Source organism: Asterias amurensis, chromosome 5 (assembly GCF_032118995.1).
Source record: "Asterias amurensis chromosome 5, ASM3211899v1".
NCBI classification, from domain to species: domain Eukaryota; kingdom Metazoa; phylum Echinodermata; class Asteroidea; order Forcipulatida; family Asteriidae; genus Asterias; species Asterias amurensis.
The window spans coordinates 26,530,425-26,556,473 of record NC_092652.1 but is presented as its reverse complement, the minus strand read 5'-3'; the positions used below and the strand labels follow the sequence as shown (position 1 = coordinate 26,556,473).

The following is a 26,049-nucleotide window of genomic DNA, read 5'->3' as shown; positions in this document are numbered from 1 at the left end:
AACAGCATATAGGCTGGACTTGGCATTGCTTGTCTTCTCCGTACCACCTCGGAAGGTTTTTGCATATAGCATTGCGTGGTGATCCGTATCCAGCCCAAGCCGTAGACGCTATTTCAGAAACGACCGTCTTTGACATCTTTGTGCGGTTCCATGAAACATCTAAGTTTAAATTTACCACATAACAAACAGACAGAGACAAAATCCCCGACTCCTTCACCCTCACACAGTAAAAACTATGATATATGTGTTGTACCATCTACATGGTTGTACATACCAGGAGAGAATCAAAATTATCACCAAAGGGTGTTAAAAAACAGCAATCCCGAAATAAGTGTTACTTTAACACCGTATGTTGTAAATAAAAACAAATGATATCGATGCCTTTAGTTACAACACCCACGGTGTCAATGGCAACACACACACAGCTTTTTCAGTGCAGTTTTCAAAAATAAAACGCCCCCCAACCCAACCCGAATGTCTAGACCCACCTATAGTATAGGTTACCTATTTATTGATATGTATTGTTATAAGAAGAGATTTGTTTTACAGGGCCCTCTACCTGAACTTTTATGTTGTATGTTCAGAATATTTGAATTAATATGTCAGTTATGTACACATTAAAAAAGAATGTTGCACTGTTCCTCAAATCAGGTATGGCACAATGATATACCCCTTGTATTTCGCGCGCTTTTAACACACCAATAACGCCTGACAAAAGAAAGTTCGAGAAAAAGAAAACTGATTGAATTTTTTTCTTACAAAACAAAAACGAACAAAGATACAATCGCAGACTTATCTTATATCATTTCAAACTTTTCCTTTTATTTTTGTCTCGACAGTTTAGCGATTAGGCCTACGAGAAGGACCAGTGCCCAATTTCGTAAAGATGCTAAGCAAAGACTAATGCTAATAATAGCAAATTTCTTTGCTAAGCAAAAACTGAGATAGAAACAAGTGGCAACAATGTAAACCCTATGAAAATCTGGCCGGCCAACTGTTTTACAGGCTTTATACAAATTTTCCCTGTGCGGTAAGGTACGCAATGAAAATGGGCTCTAGTAAAAGCATTCACGTAGGTGTATTATACTATAAAATCTCAGGTAGCGCATGTTTAAAACGAATTGAGGACAAGTCTACATAATCATGGTTTTTACTAGACCAAACCTTTTAACGGTTGATCTTTACAGTGTGACATGATTAAGTACGTCAGTAAACATAGCAGTGATTGATGAAAGTAACACCGAACACTTTAAACAGAGATGCGTGCACGTCTTGCATCTGTACCCGACGATCGCGATGGATCACCGGTAGATTGTTCTAGCACGATGCTCACTTAGGAAGAATTCACTTTGAAAAGTTGTTGTGGAAGATGAACAAATAGCAAAGGTACTAACTAGAATCTTCAGGAAGGAAACACTGTTGACTGTTCCTTGCTCCATTTGGGAGGTGGGGTTTGTAGACAAGCAATTGAGATGGGAAAGCGGGCATGGCGTTTACTTAGATTTACTTCGAACACAATTTGTACGTTCTGAAAATGTTACATTATAACTTTGCAAATTTGTGTAAAAATCACGACTAATGCCATGCATTAATTAAACTTTAGATGACCAAAAAGCCTTAAAACAACATGAATTGAGAACAACTTTTTACTACATTTGTGTACAGAAGGTATCAAAATTATTCACGTTTAAATTAGAATAAGACAAACAATTATTTATTATTAAACTTCCATTGTTATAGGTAGGTGCAATATTTTGTGGGTTTTTAGTTTTTAAGCACAAGCAGTACTTACCACTTGATTCTTAAATAATTATATATTTTGTGTGAACATGAATTAGTTCAGGGAAAGACAAGTTAGGTTACACTTTTCAGTTACTTGTATTTATTTAAAGGCAGTGGACACTATTGGTAAATAATCAAAATAATTATTAGCATAAAACCTTTCTTACTGACGAGTAATGGGGAGAGGTTGATGGTATAAAACATTGTGAGAAACGGTTTCCTCTGACGTGCCATAGATTTCGAGAAACAAGTAATTTTCCACGGATTTGATTTCGAGACCTCAGATTTAGAACTTGAGGTCTCGAAATCAACCATCTAAACGCACACAACTTAGTGTGACAAGGGTGTTTTTTCTTTCATTATTATCTCGCAAGTTCGATGACCGATTGAGCTCAAATTTTCACAGGTTTGTTATTTTATGCTTATGTTGAGATACACCAACTGTGAAGGCTAGTCTTTGACAATTACCAATAGTGGCCACTGCCTTTAATGGATTTTGCTTGTTCCTATGTCAAAGGCAAACCCCATCTCTGCCATATCAAGGATCACATGACTGTCCTCCGTATGGGGTTTATATTATGAAATTAAACCACATACTATTCATACGAGTAAACTTAGAATAAAACAATTTCAACTGAAGCTACTGTTGTAACTTTGTGTTCTTTTCGTCTTTTCGTGTTCTATATTGAATAAATGAGGAGGGAGTAAAAAAACCATTTGCAAAACAAACAAATGGGATTAGAATAGAATTAGATAGAATGAAATATTAAGCAAAAGTTGTCTTTTTTCATTCTTATTTCTTTGAAAACAATAGCAAATTATTCGCAATAATGTTCTTCCAAAAGGGTTGCATTTTGACTTTCATTACAGAAAATGAAAAGAAAATTTTGCTCTTATTTGCTCAGAAGAATTTTGATTAGGGTTCATAGTATGACCATCTTTTTAGGATAAATTTACAATATCAGTTTTCCAAACTTGATGTGAACCGACATAACTGTGAATGTTTAAGCACATTCCGTCACCAGAATCACAAGAAAATGGTGAGAGAAAACAAGGTTTTTATGTTTTTAAAGTTTTCAAACATCTGGTTTTGGTCTGGCGAAATCAAAATGAATTGTTTTGCTCTTTTCTCAAAAGCCGTTGAAAATTTCTACCATGACCATCTTTGTACAAATAATGTAAAGTTATGAGCACATCTGTGAACACTCATATTTTCAATCTTACAAATGTTGTGCACACTTTGAACTAATAGTTAAAACTGAAAGAAAATATTGTTTCTCTTTTTTTCCTCCTTAAATTCATGACTATAATATAAAAAGTGTCATAAAACCTAGTTTTAAAATTCTAAAATGCTAACAATTTATTTGTCAGAAAACAAGTACAGAGCAGCTGTGCTTCGCCCAATTACAGTAGAAGGCATGTTTGCTGTAAACCTCTCTGAATAAAATAAATAAATCTCTTGGCAAGCTTTTCATTAAGATTTTAAAGTTTAGTATAAAGAAAAAAAAAATTAAAAAAACTTGTTAAAACTAAAACCAAAAGAAAAAGGAAATAAGTTCCAAACAAATTTGGAATCAAGTAGATTATGACAGATTTTAAAACAAATTCCACACTTTAGAGATAGGGTTTACATGAAACATATCAAAATCCAATAAACTCAGTGCTGAGTTTTAAATGGATTTATCCTACTGAACAGAAACTAAAAAGAAAGCCATCAACCCCCCCCCCCCCCCAACAAAAAAGAAAATCAAAACTCAAAACAAATTTCGAGTTTACAAACCAACTTTCTTACTCTAATGGGGTATCAGGCCTAGAATTTCAACTTTGAAAGGGCCAGGCGTTTTCATTTTGAAAAGGACATTTCCATTAGAAAATCTTAAAGTTTATGGAAACGTTTTGTAGGGGCACCAATGCCAAGGACAACAACAGAGGCATAAAAGCATATTTTAAAGAAATAAACCCAAGTTCATACTCTGATGCAGCAGTGATCAAACACTAATCTAGCATCTTTGTACAAAAAACCTTTTAAAAATGCAAGAATTCAAAACAGACTATTTCAAAATCATGTTTTGAACAAATTAACCCCTTCTTCTTACTGTTATTTTGCAGTTATCACAAACACTGAGTTTGCATCTTGAATAAAATTTTAACAAAATGCAAGAATTCAAAGCATCTTTTGAAAAAATTAACCCATTTTTTTTACTCTGTTGTCGCCCTGATCAAACACAATGATCTATACGTTGGACAAAAATGCAGTAATTCAAAGCATTTGGACAAATAAACCCAGTTTCTTACTCTGATGTCAATGTGATCACACACAATAATCTAGCAACTTCTTAAAAAAACCTCAAAGAAACACATCGGTGTATGGGTAAAAACCCAAAATTAATATTCTTTACACCCGATGCAAATTTAACATCTATTATCTCAAAGAAATGCAAGAACTCAGACAAATTTTGAACAAGTAAACCTTTTTTCTTACTGTGATTTCGCAGTAATCACACTCTGATCTAGCATATTCTTGAAGAAAATCTCAAAGAAATGCAAGAACTCTTTGAGGTTTGCATCATTTCCACCCTGAGACCGGAAGAGTAGGATGAGGCCACTGCTCCCCTTGGCGTTACTATCAACTATACTCAAACTGAATCTCAAAATAGGCATGACGGATGAAGGACTTCGCTGGAGTTTCTCTGCAACGATAAGATCAGTGACTTGCGTCTCAAGATTGAGATCGTTACCCGTGAACTGGTACCTTGGAGGGTGGTCACATGATCTGTCTTTACTTAGGAGGGCTTCCCCGGAGGTAGCCAACGAGTGGCTATCTTTGTTCGGTATTGGCATGACCTGTTTCTTAAGATCGTTGCCATCATCTGTTGGAGCTGTATCCATCAGATTTTCTGATGTTAATCTTGGATTGCTTTTTTCATCTTTGGAGGCGGCTATTTCTGTGTTTGATTGCTCAGTTTCTGTTTTTGTTTGGTTGCCGTCTTGGGATTTTACCTGACGTCTTGCTTTGCGTCTCCCGAGCCACACAGGATGATAAACACCACACTCAAGCCACTCTTTCTCCGAGTCCCACATGTTTTTGTCTTCAGAGGTTTCTTGGAGTGATGTTGGTTCTTGGCAAGCCTCCTCCGCAAGATCTACCTTGCAGCGTTTTCTTGGCTGTACATCTCCACATTCAGACTCAGCTGCTTGGACAGTGTCGTCAAGAGGCGAGTCAGAGCCAACTGTGTGTTCTTTAGCGCTACTCTCAATAGGTTTCTTGGGAGTTTCCACAACCTCCTCGTTCGACAACCAACGACACTCAAATTTCAAGACCCTTTTCAGCAGATGGAAAGCGAGTTGTTTCACTGCACCACGCCACACAACTACTTTATCAGTTCGCAGGTCAGAAAGGAACATAGACGGTAGATGGGTGACTTTAGGACTGATTTCAAACCTGAAGTTGTCTGTTGCCAACTCGGTGCTAATTCCCGAGGGGCATTTAGTCAACGATGAGGTTTTGGATGCAGAGGCACCGAACAACAAAAGTAGACCCCAGTTCTCATCATTCAAACTTTTTGCTTGCTGATTAGCCAGACGACAAAGATTAGCAGAACGTGTGAACTCTGTTGATATCCTGTCCAATGTCTTCTCATTGACGTTTAGAGAAACGTTATGCCACAACTCAAACGGATCTCTAATATTAACTGACCCTATCTTAAAGGATCTTTGTGAAGCACCATCATCATCTTGGTTTGTGACTTCAGACAATGAGGCAGTCTTTCCATACAATGGGCAGATGACACTTGTCTTAAAATCAAATCCATCGTAGAAATTGAAGAATCCAGAAAGAATTTCAGCTAAAAAAGGTAAAATGAGAGTAAACAAAACAGTAATTTTGAAGCACTTTCATTTGGTGTGTAAATACTATGTTCAACCATAACTCTGATGTGTGATGAGCATTGTATACTTATTGTTTCCGAGCCCTGCCAAAAAATTCTACAGGGTATAATCAGGCAAAGATAAGGCTTAGTTGGTGCCAGCAATTGGTAGTTCCTGATATCTGGGTAACTTGGGTTTGGGCTTTGAGGGTATACCTTCAGTAGTTACACCAAAACTTGAATACCATCAAAACTTAAGAAGAACCAAAGCAGTTGATAATATTTAACATTGGTAGAAATAACACACTTTGAGTTAATTTGAGTTTTGAGAAAGAGGTAATCAAATTACATTATTAATACTACTATTATTGTTATTATTAAAAAGATTTATATGGCGCATTTCCAAAACAGACCAATGCGCTTTAAAATAAAAATTGAAATTAAATACAATAGAAAGCAAAAAAGCACACACATAAAGAGCACAAGAAACAGCACATTAAAGAAGTATATAAAAAATTTGCAAAACATAAAACCTACGGGAAAAGCTTTGCAAAGAAAAAATTTAACCAGCAGCATTAAAATTCCTTTGGAAAGAGGAAAGTTTTTAAAAACTTCTTAATTTTGTTTACATAAGGGGCATTACGAAGGCTCACATGAAGACTGTTCCAAAGTCTAGACCCTGAAACAGAAAAAGACTTGTCCCCGAAAGATATTTTGGTAGACGCTATGGCCATCAGGCATGAAGCTTTTCTCAGGCATCTGATAAGAAATAGATAAGAAATGAAACATCAAGTAGAAGGGTGTACAAACCTTGTGTTTCTGTACCTTCCGACGCTGAGAAAGAAGTGTCTTGAGAGAAAACACTGTCTTGTCCATCTAAAACAAATAAGAAAATCACAATCAGGAACTTTGCTACTTCAAAGCTTGTACAGGGACCAATTTCATAGAGCTGCTAAGCACACAAAATTTGCTTAGCATGAAATTTCTTCCTTGATAAAAACAGGATTACCAACCAAATTTCCATTTGTTGCATATTGCTTGTTAGGTACTCAGCTGTTGTTTGCTTATCCTGAAAATCACGCGACAATTTGGTTGATAATCCTGTTTTTATCAAGGCAAAAGATTTCATGCTAAGCAAATTTTTGTGCTAAGCAGCCCTATGAAATTGGGCCCTGGTGACTAATGATTAATAAGCAGGAGAATATCGTGCCTGTGTAAAAGAGTATAAACAAACTGAAAATTACTCAAAATTTAGAGTACAATATGCTTTCTCAAACTCTACAAGTATTTTGCTTGATTCCTTACCACCAGATTGTTCCAGCTTGGTCACACTTGGCAATAGAGGGCGCTCTCTAGCTTGCAGATAGAATAACACCATCAGAGTCAAGGCATAGTTAGTAAGACGAGGCCCAGCTCCTGTGTTTCCTGCCAGCTGACACAGTTTAGCCCAGCGGCGTACTGTGAACACAAGAGGGCGCACTTGTGGTTGGAGACTGCTGTAGAATTTCAGGAGCTTTGTGTTTTTGAGTGCTAGCCTTATGTGATGGGGAAAAACAATTAGGAAAACATGTACTAAATAGTTTACATACATGCAAATATACAAAATAACAAATAATGGAACGGTGAACTTTTAGGGATTACAAAGTGATGTGGCCCATTGAGCCATTTATGAGTAAGATCTTGAATATCTGGTTCAATGACTTGATTGGTCACAAGTGAACACTCAAATTGTACTTTCCAGACTAAAGACAGTGTTTCTACACCACATGGTTCGAGGCAGTTTTTGTTAGAGCCCTCACACGGTCAAAAATATGGTGGATTTACCTGTTATTCATAGATACATCGCATTGGAGTCCAGATTCTTTATGGGTGAACTTAACCACTGGTAACCGGGCACTTGGTATGAAGTGGATACTATAACAACTCGGTACACAGCGTTTAATGACATCACTGACTGAGGAGAGGATATCCAATGGGGAGGCTGAAGAGAGGTCAGGTGATGTGATGTCATCTTCTGGACCAGCTGATTCCTGCGTTAAGTGGATGGTATACCTTTGTTTTTTTAGAACCGTTTAATTGTTTTGATTCAATATAGATGTAAATGTACACAATAAAACTAACATCCCAAATTTCTTTTGAAAAGGTGGTTGCGTTTTTGAGATATCGCCAAAATATTGTGATCATAATGAGACTGGAGGGAAAATAGTCTGGCACCTTTCTAATGTGAAAAATATCTGAGCTACAACTGCCGTTTGGTATTTAGGGTACCTGACAGAGATTGCAGCAGAGTGATAAGGGTCTGTGTGATTTAAAACTTTGCATGGTGGGAGTACAATCAAATGAGCTTTAAAGGCAGTGGACACTATTGGTAATTACTCAAAATAAATATTAGCATGACACCTTACTTGGTAACGAGTGATGGGGAGAAGTTGATAGCATAAAACATTGTGAGAAACGGCTCCCTCTGAAGTGACGTAGTTTTTCGAGAAAGAAGTAATTTTCCACGAATTTGGTTTTGAGACCTCATATTTAGAATTTGAGGTCTCAAAATCACGCATCTGAAAGCACACAACTTTGTGTGACAAGGGTGTTTTTTCTTTCATTATTATCTCGCAACTTCGATGACCGATTGAGCTCAAATTTTCACAGGGTTTGTTATTTTATGCATATGTTGAGATACAGCAAGTGAGAAGACTGGTCTTTGACAATTACCAATAGTGTCCAGTGTCTTTAAGCGGTGACATTGTGTGCATAAATCTCATTTCAGAGAAGAACCGGTGGTTTGACAACTTCTCAAAAGAAATTTGTTCGCATGTCACCACCAACCTCCCTTGATAAAGGTCCAGCAACATCACCTCTCCATCACTTACCTCAACAGTTTCTTTAATATCCTGTGACGTCTTACTGACGGACTTCAAAGACTCTCCTAACTCAAGATGTATATCAAGATCACATCCCTGGACACCAAAGCCATTGATGGAGGAACCAAAAGGCGTGACCCGACAACCAGGGAGTAACTCCTCCAGGGCACTCTGCAGAAGATCACAGACAAGATGACGGAGTTTCACATCGGCCTCGGTTAGCTCTGTTAGCCGGACGAGGGTTGACATCTGGGCAGAAATCTTAGTGTGGATCGTGGAAGGAAACAGGATGAAAAAAGATTAGAAACTTTCGATTTTTTATAAAACTAGGAATAATACAAACTGATGTTAAAATTTAAGTTGTTTTTCTTGAGCACTGTTATCACTAAACCTTGGGTATTTTTTGCCTTCAAAAGCTTGGTTAGAATTAAAATTTGTACAATGATTGTTCTCAGACTAAGAAAAGAACAAAGAGACATATTAATTTTTAACACACGACCAAACATTAAATGAGATATTTCTGTGGTATTACTGCAAACCTCTCTTAATTAAACATTATTTTATTATTATCGCATGTGTTTGGTAATGAAACTAAGGAATACCTCAGATGTGAACTTAATCTTTGTATTTAAGCCTGTATAGGTTGCTTCCCATTTGAACCAGAAACACACTACCCTTCCACATTAAGTGTTCTGGGTTCTTTTATGTGAACTACCGATCCTAATACCTGGCCCTACTTATATAAAATGTCCCATCCGAAGGAAAAAGTAAACATTGTAAAGTATCTTGCTTTGCAAGGACACAAGGGCCACGACCGGCACTCGAACCTACACTCTGCTGATCAAAAATACACTCTGCTGATCAAAAACACAAGAGCTTGAGTCCGGTGCCTTTAACTGCTTGGCCATGACATAATGGCACATGGAGTAATTTCACCCAGCTGATTTCTTTCAAGTGAAAGTCTGTTCATAGACTACCGAGGTTGCCCGGTAGCTAGAGGCAGTTCGAATCCTATGTTTTGGCAGCGGGTACCGCAACGATATAATAGATGTTAAATTGGCATCGGGGATAAAGAATATTAATTTTGGTTTTTACCCATACACCGATGTGTGTTAGCACTGTATACTCAGTACTTTCCCGAGTCCTGTGAAAATATATCACAGGCATGTTACCTGGGTGGGAATCAGACCCACGACCCTTGCAATTCTAGAGCAGTGTCTTACCAAATACCAACTAGACTACCGAGGTTGCCCGGTAGCTAGAGGCAATTCGAATCCTATGTTTTGGCAGCGGGTATCGCAACGATATAATAGATGTTAAATTGGCATCGGGGATAAAGAATATTAATTTTGGTTTTTACCCATACACCGATGTGTATTAGCACTGTATACTCAGTACTTCCCCGAGTCCTGTGAAAATATATCAACCTCGGTTGTTTAGTTGGTAAGACACTGCTCTAGAATTGCAAGGGTTGTGGGTTCGAATCCCATCCGAGTAACATGCCTGTGATATATTTTCACAGGACTCGGGAAAGTACTGAGTATACAGTGCTGTTCATAGATGTTGTCAAAGGACAGTTAAACAATAATAAAATATGTTAAACACAAAATTCCAAAATCTATTTGCGGAGCTGAGTGTACTCACAGACTCTTCCTTGGCGAGTGCTTGATACAGCTCCTTATTTTGCTTTGATTGTTCTTCTCCACTTTTACCCTTTCCGTGGCCATCTTGGTTAACACCCCTTCTACTTTTAGCTGTTCCAGCTGAACCTCCCGCAGTTGGGCTTGCCTTGGGCTGCCTGGGTCTCACCACAATCTTTTGGCCATTCATGACCTGCCGCTCAACACTAGTGGCGCTCTTTGCCGACTCATCATTCTTGAACTCCACGATGGCGAAGTGAGCCTATCAAAGACAAAATTATTGGCACTTATCGATTGGAAAAGTTAACAGACTAAATCATGTTTGTCATCAGAACTTTAATGAAAACATCTAATCTGTACTCTGCTTGTGACTAAATAGCAATGCATCAGAAAAGGATTTTGCCTAGCATATTTGCATAGCTAAATATTTCTTTTGTGCTCACTGAATGCTAGTATCAAATGTTTTTGGGGAGAATAGCTGTTGATACTATCAACAGCTGCAAGTTTTTTATGGAAGAAATAAAAACAGCAAGAAAGTTTTTTATGGCCATTCATTTCTGGAGTAGTTGCCTATGAATAACCCTACCTTTAAGTTTACTTCAAATGCAAGCGCAGAATAGTGCAATGGGAAACTTTAGAACGCTATGTGGCTGCAGTGCAGAACTACCAGGTAAATTGTCATTTTGCTGCCACCAAGCGTCCCAAAAGTCCCCCATTGCACAGGCACTCCTTACAAATGATGGTGTCTATTAGCATTTTAAAGACATATATCAGCAAAACAACTTTACCTTATCTTTGTCAATGATGATTCGTGCCACATCACCAAACTTTGAGAAATAATCTCTGAGCTGTACTTCCCCATTTATCCGACTTAATCCTCCGACAAAGATGCTTCTTTGGGTCTGTTGCTGGCGGCTTTCTTGGAAACTAACCAGTCTTAGATGTTTCTTCCCTTTTAAGTGGTCTTCAACAGCTTTCTCTGAGATGGGAAAATCAGACAGGTCATTTTGTTTAGGGCATTTTAAACTCATTAAAGGCAGTGGACACTATTGGTAATTACTCAAAATAATGATAAGCATAAAACCTTACTTGTTAACGAGTAATGGGGAGAGGTTGATAGTATAAAACATTGTGAGAAACAGCCCCCTCTGAAGGGAACACTTTTTGAGAAAGAAGTAATTTTCCACGAATTTGATTTTGAGACCTCAAATCTAGAAATTGAGGTCTCGGAAATCAAATATCTGAAAGCACACAACTTTGTGTCACAAGGGTGTTTTTTTCTTTCATTATTATCTCGCAACTTCGACGACCAATTGAGCTCAAATTTTCACAGGGTTGTTATTTTATGCATATGTTGAGATACACCAAGTGAGAAAACTGGTCTTTGACAATTACCAATAGTGTCCTCTCCAGGGCTCAACTTTTTGGAGAAAGTCAACACGACTGCAGGGCACAAAAATGTTTACTGCCAGACCAAAATTTATTTTACCAAACAAGAATGAAAAAATATCACAGGCATATTACTCCGGTGGGATTCGAACCGACGACCCTTGCAATTCTAGAGCAGTGTCTTACCAACTAGTCTACCAAGGTTGCCCAGTAGCTAGAGGCAGTTCGAATCCTATGTTTTGGCAGCGGGTACCGCAACGATATAATATAGATGTTAAATTTGCATTTGGGATGAAGAATATTAATTTTGTTTTTTACCCAAATTAATGTGTGGTAGCACTGTATACTCAGTACTTTTCGAGTCCTGTGAAAAAAATATCACAGGCATATTACTCGGATGGGATTCGAACCCACGACCCTTGATTTGATAATTTTTCATTAGACTTCTTTCTTTACCTGATGTGATTTTTATGTCACAAAGTTGACAATGAAAGTTCCTTCCTCGGACTTTGATCAGGTCAGATTTCTCCATCGATAAATAGTTCCTTACCTCCACCTACATGTATGACTGTCTGTAAAAGAACAAAGAAATTACCAATTAATAATTATTTTCTTTTATAAAAACTCTAAATTTTGTTAAATTCCTTTAAATTATTCAATAAATTTTGAAGTAATTATTAAGCGGTGTCCTAAAACAGCCTGTTCATTAGCTAACAATTGTACGCTAGCCAAATACTAACTAAAACCCCCATTATGGATCAGTCAAAATCAAAACATTTCTGGTCAGGTGGTCTGGTCTGATCATTGAGGTACCATGTGTCCGAGTGAGAGAGAGAGAGAGTGTCTGGCAAGTATTTGAATTTTGCAAGTTCAGCAGTGTTGAATCAAACAAAAGCAACTTGTCGAATTTCCTCTTTTCTTTGTTTTAAACAAAATGTAAAGTTTTATTGTTGTAATAAATGTACATATTGACTATCTATGTATTGTCAGAGTGGAGGCTTCCTGGAGAAAGTTACTCAACAAGGTTTTTTTGTACTAAAGTCTCGAAGGCAATTAATTGTGTAGTTCGTGTCAATTTCAAGACCCAGAGGGCGACCAAGCAACATCTGGTTGCGCCAGTTAGAAGTCGACCACCACTCACCGGCACAGCAGCTGTGGCAGTCTGCAAGCAATTGTTTGGTTTGGGCGGCTCTACGTCCCCCTTGATGTTGATGGTCTACAGGGGTCCGTCCACAGAGAATGATGATGATGATGAGCCGCCGCGCAATTTAGTGTGGACAAACTTCAGTTCAAAAACAAAACAATGTGCACAAAAGTTTTATTTGCCTTGCGCGAATTTGAAAAAGGGCCATCTTCAAAGATTGCGCACAACACTGACATGTGGATGAGCGAGCGAAATTGGCTTATCAATATTATCACTGATCTCTTTACTTTGTTGTAGATACAGAGATTTGAATTGAATGAAAACAAAACCTTTCGTAATAAAGTCTACACTACAAACAGAACTACTAAATTTGATATACAAACACTAGGATTTCCCGAGACTATCCGGCTTTACTACGTACTTACTCTGTTGTTGTAAACTAACTGTTTACAAATAGAAATTACAGTGCAGTGATGTGTCGGAAAAAAAGTTCACACACACATGTCCATGGAGGCTGACATATTGTATCCCAGAATGCATCTCTTCAATCCAACAAAATAACGTGTAGTTGCGGTTTCTAATGAACGCACGTAATTTAAATGGACCGACTTCGACATCAAATACAAGATGTAATATTTGTTTAGGTGTCCATCATGGCGGTCAAGGCGGCGAGTTTGATTTCAGTTGTGGTCAACATTTTTCTTCTCTTTAGCCTTTTCGAAGTTGGAGGAGCATATTCAGCTAGTAATTTGCTAACTACAACATTTGTTATACTGTTAATGATTGCTAATTTCATGTTGAATCTCTTGTTGTTTTTAATTAAAAGAGATATTAATTTGATCGAAAAAAATTTAGGCCTAACTTTATTAAAAAATAAAAGCATCCAGTCAGCACTGTCAGTGTCTGACTCGATCGAGAGGGACTGCATGCACTTGTTTGCAGCTGGCTTAATTAAATGTGATTACTTCTCGAAACTATTAAGCCTTATAGTTTCTAGAAGTAAGATGCGATATAATACAACGCAACCCTCATGTCGAACAGACAGGAGGGTTACGTTATCGCAACTACAGCTGGCCAAGCTTATTCAAATTCCAACTTCCAAGCAAGGCAGGTTGGTCACTAAATTAATGAGGGACATGTTGTCTTGAACCTAATTGATTAATAATAACGTTCACTTTGTGAAGCCCTCTGCAAAGCAAAACCTAAAATAGTGATGGTGCTTACACAGTTGTGCTAACATTAACAATGTATTGTGAGACAAAAATATTCCAAAAGTGTTGAATTTGTTGGAAACAAAACAAACCAATCATTCAAAAATCAAATAGGATGTTGACCAAGGAAGTGGGCGCTGTACTCTTAAAAAAAAAAAAAAGAAAAAAAAAAAAAAAAAAAAAATAAAAAAATAATGAAAATAAAAGGAGTTTTTAGCAGCCTAGTTACTGGGTCTACATCTTACCCTCCAGGGTCCATCTAACCTTCTGATGATATTTTTGTTGATGCTTCCAGGTATCAACACAAAGACCTTGAAAGATTCACCTGTAGAAATTCCGTACAAAGAATGTTTTGACGCCAAGAGAGACTGGAGTTGGCTAAGATTATGGAGCAGTTTAAGCGTAAGCTCTTTTTTTACAGTCAATTTTACAAATTTTTTGGCATATTTTGTTTTTATTTCAATTTACAACAAATTTACATCTACATCTTGCTCAAAATACCAGGATGATGGTATTCCCACCAAGCAAAATATAAATCACCTTTTCTTTATTTCGTATTGCTTTGTCTAAAGGGAAAGTAAACCTTTGGTTTTTGGAACCATTTGAATGATATAATCCTATATCAATGCTTATATAGACACTGCACAATAAAACTAACTTGTGAAAATTTCATTTCAAAAGGTGGTTGTGTTTTTGAGATATCGCCGAAAAACCATGGTAACGCTTCCTAGATTAACTTTTAGGCATAAAAACTGACATCTTTAAACATGAGAACCAGTACTAGGAATTGCAAAGTTTCTCAAAAAGCTTTTTTACTTGGGAAAGCTACTGTAGCATTCTAACCTAAAGTTTTTATCGGCATTAATTTTAAACGTTTACCTTCCCTTTAATTAACCTGAAGGTGAAAGTGAAGAATGGTAGCATAAATCAAGGCAAGATTACCCTGGTGTATGGAGCCAATGAGACGGATGTTACAAATCAGCTGAAGAAAGCTAACGGAATACTGCCTTCATTTATTCCACCATGGTTGCAGCAAAATGCAATGATGATGTCTGTGTTGCAAAATCATTGTGTTGGAATAGACCCAAAGGATGGGACAAATAAGGCTCATATCATTGTCACCGAGGAATGTAAGTATCTAAGAAATTGAATCACATTCACCTCTTTATTCCTCTTACCTATTTTTATTTCAATATAAACCACATATGGTTTATATTGATAGCTTAAACAAAAAATTGCATTCCCTTTAAGGTGATCCCCTGGCTGCCGCTTCCCAGGTTGTATCGTAATTTGGGTGTGATTCCTGGCTACACGGCAATTATGGGTTGTATAGCTTCTGACTGGCACCCCTGAACAAAGATATAGAAAATATAGGGACACCGCCAACGTAGGGCTAGATAGCTCAGTTGGTAGAGTGCCGGCACGTTAATCTGGAGGTCGTTGGTTCCAATCCCACTCTAGTCAATTCTTTGTTCAACCCCCAAATTATGTTTTTACTTTGTTTCATTTCTTTCATTTAATTTAATTTATTCTGATTGTGAAGCCAAGGACTTTTAAAAAAGCGAACTTAATCACTGTACTACATTAGCCAAGAACCCTATAAGACAAAAAGGAAGTTTTCAGTTTGATTTGGGGAAGGACAGCAAAGAGTGTATCTGAATCTGAGAAATTATTTGCTTTTTGTGAATCACTCTACGTCTACCCGTACATAGGAAATATCGTGACTGTTGTGAAGTTCTTTGGTAAGATGAAAATCTTGCAAATGATTGTGATTCTTGAATAATTTAAAAGCAAATTTCCAATTAGAATTTGACTGGAACTATTACATCTGGAACAAGATGAAAATCTTGCAAATGATTGTAATTTTTTTCTTTGTTAAATGCCAATCAAGTGATGTTTGAAGAGTTTAAGCAAATTTCCAATTAGTTTACTTTTGAGTACAACATTTACTTCTGGCACTTAATTTTCTTTTAGTGATTTCAATTTGTGGTAAAACCGTAACTTGTTATTTTTGTCGAAATCCCATTTATTGTGTTGTATCTTTCAGATATGATAGACATCCTACTTCAGTCTGATTTCTAAATTTGATTGGCCCTTAAACATATCAGTAAAAATTAAGTGCTTACTATGTGTTCCTTCTTATTTCCATGGGCCAAATATTATGACTGAGTTACAACCAAAATTGATTTACTTGTGTTTGTTTCCCTTGTTTCTTTAAGTTGTGAACGCAAGGTTTTTCCTCTTGACTGTCGTGGGAATCTTTCTGTTTCTAGCTGCTCCGAGGCTCAGCATGTGAGTTTTCATTTTAGTTTTCAATGATAATTAACTTAGTATGTATTGCTTGTCATAAATCCAAAGATACGCCTCATTCGTAGTCAAAAGTGAACTTAATTAGCTAAACAATAGAGAAAGGACAACGAGGAAGCCCGAAGAAACATCAACAAGGCCGCCTTCTATAAAAAAGAAACAAAGGATAAACTTCTACTGTAAATAAAAGGTTGTATTGTAAACTTTGGTGGGATCCCTGGGTATCCAGCAGTTAACGCTTGTATGAATTCTGGCTGGCACCCCCAAACAAAGATATTGACAGCATTTTGTGACTGCCAACATTCTAGTAGAAAGCTCAGTTGGTAGAATGCTGGGACGTTAATCCGGAGGTCATTGGTTCAAATCCAGCTTTACTTATAAGTTTGTATCAACTAATAATGTATTATAGTTTAAAGGAACATTACAGAATTGGTTTTGCTAACAAAACAGTTGCTGGCAGTTTAAGCACTATATGCAATCCACCATAAAATACATAAACTGACAAACCTGTTGAAGTTCAAGATCGATCGGTTGTCTGGGTCACAAGAAAATAGTGAAAAACCGATTACACATATTGCATGGAAGAAAAAAAAAAGAATAAAACGCTTAGACCGTATAAGTTTGATGTAAATCTGTGATCTTTACGATTTTGTTTCTTACCGATTCTGTAATGTTCCTTTAATCAAGAAAAAGCTTGTTGAATAATAACTCCATTGTTTCTTCTCTGCTACTAGGAGTGTAGTCTTCCACTACTCAACAGGTGTAACTGTTGGGGTTCTAGCATCCCTATTGGTTCTTGTCTACATACTGAGTCGCTTTATCCCCAGGGTGAGTTCATGACTTGGATCATTTTTAACTTTTCAAAAGTTATTGTTTCTAACCTTTTTCTATATACGTTGAAATCACTTTAAATCCCTTTTTTACTATTTGTATGCACGGTTTATAAAGAAAAACAAATGAATAAAGTTTCCAATGGGATGCCGCAGTAGAGATGCACCCACTTTGCCAATGGGAGACTGGGAGATGCTCTTGGGGTCATTATTAATGATGTAATTCTGAGCATGAAAATGCTTCCAAGAGCAATAGATTTACCTGGTAAGTTGGCTGCCACCTAGCATTGCCAAAAGCCTGACACACCAATGTGCCTTTAGACTTGTGGACAAGTCGTCAATGGGCTGCCGCGGTGAGATAGTCGAGTTGTGGCAGTGCTCTCGCGAGATCACTGCTCTCGCTCGAACTGCTGGTTGTCGACTTCTATGGGACTGTAGTGAGAACACTATCACCGCACGAACATTTAACGCCTTGTCCTCAAGTCTAGTGTACCTTGTTCTTGTTATATTTCTTTGAACTGTTATAGTTCTTTGAACTGGAGTACGGACCCTATCTTTTGTGAAGATCTGGTTGAAATTATGTGAGCCTGCAGTTTGATTTTGATTTTTTTTCTTTCCCCACAGAAAACAGGCGCTGTCTCTCTTCTAGTTGGTGGCTGGGCTGTTTGTCTTTATCTTCTCCACTGGGTCTTTGACAATTTCCTCTCAATGCAGTACAAGAAGTACCTCCTAGGTTACTTTGTGATTGCGACCGTCATAAGCTTTGCAGTGTGCTATTGGTATGGTCCGGTCACCAACAACCGGACAATATACCTCATACAACTATTCCTTCAGTTGATAGGGTTGTTGTGTATCTATAATGGATCGCAGCATGAAGGGTCGACGATGGTGATTATTGTTGTCATAGTAATGTTAAGATGGATACCATCTTGTGGGAGACCAGTCAGGCTGGTTGCTGCTACACTCGGGTAAGTACTTTGTACTTTGTCAACCAGTTCATTCTTGTTTTAAAAGTAGAAATGGGTATTTGAAAATTATGAAAAGTTATTGTAAATAATTATTTGCAAAACCTGGCTTGTGCTGTGGTGCAGTGTAAAAATTGAGCCATGCTTAATACCTGGCTGTGAATGTACCCTAATTTTAAATACCCATGGTCAGAATACTACTTTCCCATGTGTGCGTTAATGCAGGGAACAGAGGAATAAAACTCTGGAAGAAGTAAACTTGAAGTCTTCTTGGATGAATTCATCTTTTAAAAGAAAGGTATCATCGCAAGCATACATCGACATCTAGATCCGAGAACCTGTCCTTGCTACTTAGCTGTTTGATTCAGTACTTGGATATCAGAATACTCAGTACTTAGACATTTTTACTTTGTACTTGAAGGGCCAAATACTCAGACTTGAGTATTTGTAACTGGCCACCCTTAGGACTAGCCACCCTGGTACTTGGCAGTACTTGATAGTCGCCCTTAAAGTACTTGACTACAATACTGCTCTGAATAAAAAAATATCAAAGTCATTTTTTTCGTTTAGCCTCTGAGAAAGACATTGCTAGGGTTGAAAGGTCAGGTCATTCACTTTTTTCTTTTTGAATAACATACACAACTGGGGTTTGAGTCTCTCAGAAGTCTGCTTGGTATCATTTTGTAGGATTTTGTGTTGTTTGAGGATAATGCTGTGATGCACAGAAAATGTTATTGATATGAAATGAAGAAAAAAAATGGCTAATTATTGCAAATGTTTTCTTTCAGTAATCTTTATGACATCTGTGAGTTGCTGTATGGGTATGCATTTGGTAAAAATATAAGTGTTCACAGATTTGAGATGCTATTATTTTCACTCAGGCATGCAACTATCCACCCTTTGAAGCCTGATCCATACTTCCCTCGAATGCGAACGCAAACCAGATTTTGGTGATGTAACAACCCGTACATGATCCATTTCTAACTGTGACGCAATGAAATTCGCTTCGCACAAAGCATTCGTAGGAAGTATGAACCGGGCTTAAGTCATGAAAACAAAGTTTGCGAAGTCAGTGTCCTTCTTTTACAGTAACTTTTCGTCATCAATATAAAAAACTTGAGAACAATGTGTGGTGGAGGTTGTCTTGACTTAAAAGTTGTTTTCCTTTAAAATATAAATGACTTTTGTAAATCTTGCTTCCTCTGTGGGTTGGTTGTTAATAAGCAACTGAGTGGTACTCTCACCAGTGATTGCTCTATAATATATGCCTTATTATATGTTTTAGTTTGTGTCCGGTATCGCTTGGCTTGGCCTGCACGTTCTCGTCATAGAGTGACCGGCTTTCGCTGGACTTTCTTTGGCTCAATGCTAAAGGCCTGGTCGTGGTTTCCCTCCTGGTTTCTGATAGCCTTGACCCAAGGCTGTTGGCGTAGTGTGCCCCGGCCCGGCGCGGCACGATTCGGCAGTCTGCACGACATTGTACAGCGAGAACAGTATGCACTGTGTTATGTATTGGGGGTGCGCTGGCGGGACTGGGATTTTGCAGGTCGCGGCTGGCTGTAGCGCCTTGATCAAGGCTAGGTTTCTGATTTCTTTCCCATTGTTGTTGCTGTTTTTAAATGGTGTTATAATTATTGTTTAATTAGCATTCACTGGATACATGTATGTACATTGTTGTGTTTACATTGTCTCTGCTGCGCCTTGAACATCTGCTAAGATTGATTTGGCGCATTACAAATACCTACTATTATTATTATTAATATATTCTGACACCCCTGTGTTTTTGTCAAGTTAAAGTACATTTATATTAGAGGTTGACAAAAATTTAAAAGAGGTTGACAAAATTTAAACCAGGGTGTCCAAAAGACACACAGACACCCCTTGGCTAACACTCTGCTTCCCGCACTTTTTTTTGCTTTAGAAAACTGAATATTACTGTTCAAAGTTTTGTGTTGCAAGCCAGTGTCCTTTTTTTACAGCAACATTTCATGTCTGCATGATTATAACAGTTATGTGTAGTTCAGTGTATTTTCCCTATAGCAGCCTAGGTCAACATTATACAAAATATGAGAACAATATTTGAGGGGTGGAGGTTTTCTTGACTTAGAAGTTGGTTTTCTTGATAAACTATCTTTTGTAAAACTTACTTGTAAGTCTGTGGGTAGCTGGTTAAAAAACAACTTTTAGTACTCTCCCAGGTAACTGCTCTTTGTCCCAACAACCCTATAATCAGAAAAAATCTTATATTTAACATGCTATGGTTAGGGTAAGGGTTAAGGTTAGGGTAAGGAAAATACACAAGGGGTGTCTGAGCATAGGAGTTTCACCCATTCCCTCTGGTCAGTGGTAGCGGGTACATGTCCAGATTTGTGGAATAAAACAGTTAGGCCTAATTTAATTCAGTAAAATTGAGATTTCTCTACATGTATACCATGTGTTATTTTTAATAGACCTTATGCATTGACGTCATCCAGCCGCCATCTTTGAGGTCAAACGGTGACGAAACAATCGAAACGCACATAGATTGGCCAATGAACAACCTCCTTTTGACCTCAAGGCGAGGGCGCCGTACTGAAATGACGTCATGTGCATAAGGTCTATGGAACCTCCTACGCTTAGTGCTATGTATTGTTATAAGTTGCATACCTCTAAAGCCACTTAAGTTCAAATAGAGTGTATAAATATCATACCACTATAGGCCTACTCGTTAATATTCATGTTAGTCCATTTGTTTTCCATCTGGGCATACCTATTGCAAGCTTTCCTCTGGCTTTTCTGTTTATTCCCCCATTTCCAATTCTTCTATTACAGTTCTTTTTGTTATGTTATTTTTATTCTCTGTTGGAATGGAAACAAATGTCTTGAAATGAAATGAAAATGATATTACAACTACAATTATGATATTTTGTCTCATACAGGTGGCAGCATCGTCCAGCTAAGATTAAACTATTAACGGAGGACGAGTACTATGAGCAGGGGCGGATAGAGACGACGAAAGCACTTGACAGTCTGAAGGAGTATTGTAGAAGCCCAGAGTGCAATCAGTGGAAGATGATCGCTAACTTAGAATCACCTAAAAGGTTTGTATACAAGTTGTTGTTGCTGTTGTTGTTTCTTCTTCTTTTGTTTTCTTCTCCAATTGCATTGATTTAGTGTGAGTTGTTTAAAACATTAATGTCATGTTAAAAAAGGAGACTACATATTCTGTGGGATAAGTGAGCGAAAATACTTTGAAGAATAAACAAAATAGAACAGAGTTGATCGGTTTGGGTTAATGTGAAAAGGGGTTGAGGTAGGGGCTAGAGTTGAACTTTAAGGGCTAAGGTGTTGTGTGAGGAAATATCAAGTCTGGTCATTGTCAACCTGGGCCCAATTTCATAGAACTGCTTTAAAAGCAGAAATTTTGCTTAACATCTTTCTGCTTGGCAGAAATGAACAGGATACCAGTCACAAATTGTACACTTGACATTGTAGTTTGGCTGGTAATTTTATCTGTACTTTTTATGTGCTTTTAAATCAGCTCTATGACATTGGGCCCTGGATGGCCGAAATATAATTGCAGACAAATGTTTATTTGGCAATGACCAGGGGTTGTTGCTGAGGGTTTGCCAAGCTAAAGGAAGTGAAGTTGGACAAGACAATTTACAAGGGGGGTGACCTATGCATGGGTGACTTGCAAATGCAAGGGTGACCTGGAAATGCAGTGGTGACCTAAGAGGTATTGTATTACCTTCATTTTGAGGGGCGAGCCAGTCTGTATCAAATCCAACCACCTCAACTGCCCAAAGTGTTGCAAGTTAGACAGAAGTTTGGGTGGGAAAAACTAGCAAGGTAATTATTATCCATTAACTCAGTGTTGGCTAAACCGGCAGGGTGGAGGTGGGCGGGTCCATGAGGAAGGGAGTGTTGTTGTAATGTACATGTATTAGTTCATACTAAATTCAGTAGATGATTGATTGGTTGTTTTAGATAACCTTCTCAAGTTTCTTTTTTATATTGAACCTTATCTTGAAAAGGCAAAGCAAAAGAAGGGAAAGTGGGCATTTTCCTTTCCGCCTTCAGAAGCAGCTTTTTCATACCTGTGTCATGACTCAAGATGGTTAGAATTTCCTTTTTGGATCTTAACTCTTTCAGTGCCAAGGTCGTACATGTGTGATCTATTTTATGCATTCTGAAAGCGTCTTTATCGTTCGTCTTTATTTGTGGCGTGTCATGGCCGAGTGGTTAAGAGCACCGGATTCAAGCTCTGGAGTTTGACCAGCAGAGTATGGGTTTGAATCCCGGTCGTGACACTTGGTAGTGCTTTCTGCTCTACTGGCCAGGCTTCGGACTGATGATATCTGTATGGACTGTTAAAGGGGTAACCCTGTTTCAGCCCTAGGAGTAGGTGGCAACAGCCTCTGGAAAAAAAAAGTTGTAGCCCACACCTTGAAGTGGCCTTCAGGCCTTGTGTGTCTGGCGATGTGCATAAAAAAACAAAAAAACAAAACAAAAACAAAACAAAACATGTATGATCCATTTTATGTGTTTCAAAAGTACCTTTATTGTGCATGCAAGACCCTTTATAAACATGATAGTATGAAAGGGCAATACCACTCAAGAAAAACTATTGACTATGGGATGTACCAAGGCATCACAAAGATACATTTTGTTGGGTGAGAAAGACTGGGCATTTTAGGTTAAACAAGCAGAAAAATGGGCACTGAAAGAGTTATAATTTTACAAAAAAATGTGAATAAAGTCGAACTTGCACACATTATGTCACACATATTTTACACTGATTTGAAGATAATGATCACAAGCCATTTTGTGAACTTTTTGTAGAAGTTTTAAGAAAAACTATAAAAAAAAATAAAAAACATTCTTAACATTAATATCACTTTTGTTTGTAATTCTCTTTCAGGTTTGCCCAGTTTGTGATGGGTGATGAGGGTCATGTGACCCGAGGTGAGTTGTCAGCCTACGAGGATGACCTTTCACTCTTGACCCTTGACACCAGTGAAGAAGAGATTATAAGCAGTGACAGCGATATGGAAACAGATTGATCTTTAAAACCTATAAAACATTTTAACCGTTGATTTTATTAAAGTGTTCTTATAAAGACTACTATTTATTCAAAACTTTCCATGAAAAGAGATATTTTTTTTTTGAGATCGTCCTTCATCAGATTAAAGATTAGTCCTAAATTTCTTTTTATATTTTGTCCCCTTTAGAGATTGAAAATAAACAAATCTCTGACTTTCTTTTCAGACGTTTTTATATCATGCATTTCTAATTTGGTGTTAATGTTTTTTTCTCATCTTAGTTGTAAGGTATCACTTCAAGGCCACTAGTGTAGTCCACAGAGGCGCTGTTTTTTTTCACTCTGGTCGTGTACTGCTTGTACGACTGCAGATGTCAACATTTTGAAAAAGCGGAGTACAGTGCCCAAGTTAGTGACGCCAACTTTGGCACACTAAGTGTGCCTAATATTGGTGATGCTTTCCATACTTTTATCTGACTTCAAACTTTTGTATGTATGCCTTATGAAAAAGAAGCTGTTTTAAGAGTATCATGCTGTGTGAAACATTTCTCTAGTTCTAAGGATGCTATTTCCAAAACGCGTCTTGAAACTTAGTACTGGCAGGGGTTCCCAAAATCTCAAAATCTATCTTATCAACTTAAAATCCTAAAGTTTGGATCCCAGTTTTAGTCCCTTTTCGTCAGCAATGAATCTCTCGACCCCTGAATGATGAACTCCTGTTTATTGCATGGTGTCTGTAGATTGTGTAGAATGCATCTACATTTGTACAAGTACTTGACAGGGAAATAAACTCAGCCGTTGCACATTATGTTGATTTATGCATGTTCAATTATATTGCCTTAGTGAATGCATGATTGGAATAATGAATAAGTAACTGTAAAGCTCTCCATTCACCGCATGAAATCATATTACAGTTTAGCGAAGTGCCTTTGTCATTTCAAACCATTATTGATTTTGAACACTCAAATCAATCGGAAGTTTTACTCTGTGTTTTGTTTACATTCATCCCATTGATACACTATGCTGTTACATTGCCTTACAGACTGTGAGGCCTTGGTGTAATGTTGGGCCATAATAAATTATGTTTTTGTATTTCCTTCTAATGTTAGACTTGTCGTTAAATGTCTGTCGCGGTGATAGCCTTTGACTCTCCCCGCGATTCCCGCGGTATTCTACTACTGCTGTCGCGACTACGGTCCCATTTAATGGGGAGTAGAAGTCGACAACCAGCAGTTCGCGGGAGAGCAGTGATCTCGCTTAAGCACCGCCACAACTCGACTATCTCTCTGTGTGGGACCATTAACGACTTGTCTACAAGTCTATTCTAATGTTAAAATAATCTACATGGCAACCCAGCAAGCCATTTGCAGAAATGTTCACGTTCATCAAATCCCTTCATTTTTATGGCGTCTCTTTGCAAACCTCAGTTGATTATACTCTCCACTATGCACAAATTTTCTAATTCTACTGGTTATGGCTCATAAATGTTAATTGAGATGGGTTTAATTGAATTTGATGCAAAACAGAACTCTTAAAACTACGATTTAATGGCAGCTTTATTAAACTATATTTGTTCCTATTCACAACTCAGCTCTTGCGGCATTCAAACCCATTGAAACTGTTCTTAACAAAGCCAAGTGCAAAATTGTTGATGTATGGAACTACGAGCAGCACTTGACTTTATAGAGAAGAATAAATACTTCTCATAAAAATTGTTTAGTTTTAAAAACCTCACAAAAGTTTACTGAACCTGAACTGTACTCTTGGTTCATTAGCAATAAGTATTCAACTTACAATGCTGTGTCTTGGGCCCAATTTCATAGAGCTGCTTAGAGCTAAGCATAATAACAACATGCTTACCAGATTGAGGTCACCAACTAAAATAGAAGTCCTCATGTACCATTTATGGTTGGTATCCTGCTTCCTTATGCTCAGCAGAAAGTTCTATGCAAGGTTTGCTGGCAGCTCTATGAATATGGGCCTTGGTGCCTGCTAATCTGTAAGATGCGCTAAGCAGTATTTTCTGCTTAACAGCTCATACAAATTTGGCTCTTATATGAAGACATTTTGGTATGATGAGGGGTCAACATCTCCACCATCGTGCTGCAAGGTGAACTTTCTCTGTATTACAAATAATTTGTTGTATGAACTGTCTCAAACAAATCATGTAATTGACCATTATCAAGGGGTGGCCGTTCATGATTAACCCATTCAAATCAACAATGAAGCGAAATCGAGGCTGCAACTAGGAATAATAGACTTCACTTTTTTATATGAGGAGAAGCTGTGTTCATTGTTGTTATTTTGCAAAGTGGCAACTTGAAGGTCTGGGGAGTTGTTTTAGAAAAACTAATGAGAGTTTACTATGTCTTGAATGTGTGTTTATCATTTTGTAACAATTTGTACAGTTTTAAAAATAAAGTTTATACAAGAAATTGAAGTTTCATTAAGCCTGTTGCTTTCAATTGAGGTTCCTTTCACTGTACATACATGTGTACAAGTTTCTATAATTTTTGTTAACTGACTGGCTTTCAAATTTCAAATATATTCTTTGCCCTGGAAGTATCAAAACAAATTCATATGAAAAAGTTTAATATTTCTTGATGTAAACCATGGAGGTAGGATGAATAAACTAAGCAAAACAAAATCTATTATAAGTTTCAAGGGGCATCACAGTATAGTCCTTTTAAAAGGTTATTTTTGTGCCATTGCTATTTTAAACTTGTGGATAAAGTTGCTTTACGTTTGTTGCAGTGCATGCTCGCACATGATTATACTGCTCTCGCGATATTGATGACTCTTGACTACAGTAATGCCCCCATTTAAAAAGAGTTGTAGTCGCAAGAGCATTAGTCATGAACGCTAAAGCAGTCTTATGTTAACCTATTTCAAGTCCGTTTCCATCAATTTGTGAAAACTCGTTTTCAATTTCCCTTTCTACTAAGTGTTCAAAGTTTTAATTTGAAAAACAAAATTTAAAAAAGATTAAAAACTACTTTAAACAGAGAACAAACAACTAAAATAAATCACT

The 26,049-nt window shown here is 37.5% G+C and overlaps 2 protein-coding genes across 5 annotated transcripts; one reads left to right on the top strand and one right to left on the bottom strand.

Moving 5' to 3' along the window:
• Positions 1 to 570: 570 nt before the first annotated feature.
• Positions 571 to 13,207, bottom strand: LOC139937101 (speckle targeted PIP5K1A-regulated poly(A) polymerase-like). 3 transcript variants are annotated; one of them, XM_071932099.1, is made up of 9 exons: positions 13,108 to 13,207; positions 11,995 to 12,110; positions 10,938 to 11,128; positions 10,154 to 10,411; positions 8,519 to 8,770; positions 7,473 to 7,678; positions 6,954 to 7,183; positions 6,459 to 6,524; positions 571 to 5,627 (listed from the first exon to the last, which is right to left on the bottom strand). In XM_071932099.1, the coding sequence occupies exons 2-9, from the start codon at positions 12,068 to 12,070 to the stop codon at positions 4,261 to 4,263; spliced, it is 2,646 nt and encodes an 881-aa protein (XP_071788200.1). In that variant the 5' UTR covers positions 12,071 to 12,110; positions 13,108 to 13,207; the 3' UTR covers positions 571 to 4,260. The 3 variants fall into 3 exon arrangements, with proteins under 3 accessions (XP_071788200.1, XP_071788202.1, XP_071788201.1); XM_071932101.1 differs by having other exon boundaries at positions 13,127 to 13,196; XM_071932100.1 differs by lacking the exon at positions 13,108 to 13,207 and adding an exon at positions 12,680 to 12,979.
• Positions 13,208 to 13,297: 90 nt separating this feature from the next.
• On the top strand, positions 13,298 to 25,460 carry LOC139937100 (nuclear envelope integral membrane protein 1-like). Of its 2 annotated transcripts, XM_071932097.1 has the most exons (9): positions 13,298 to 13,426; positions 14,189 to 14,295; positions 14,795 to 15,023; positions 16,113 to 16,185; positions 16,935 to 17,028; positions 17,655 to 17,998; positions 20,914 to 21,075; positions 22,899 to 22,942; positions 23,301 to 25,460. In XM_071932097.1, the coding sequence occupies exons 1-9, from the start codon at positions 13,336 to 13,338 to the stop codon at positions 23,402 to 23,404; spliced, it is 1,248 nt and encodes a 415-aa protein (XP_071788198.1). In that variant the 5' UTR covers positions 13,298 to 13,335; the 3' UTR covers positions 23,405 to 25,460. The 2 variants fall into 2 exon arrangements, with proteins under 2 accessions (XP_071788198.1, XP_071788199.1); XM_071932098.1 differs by having other exon boundaries at positions 22,899 to 25,460.
• Positions 25,461 to 26,049: the final 589 nt, after the last annotated feature.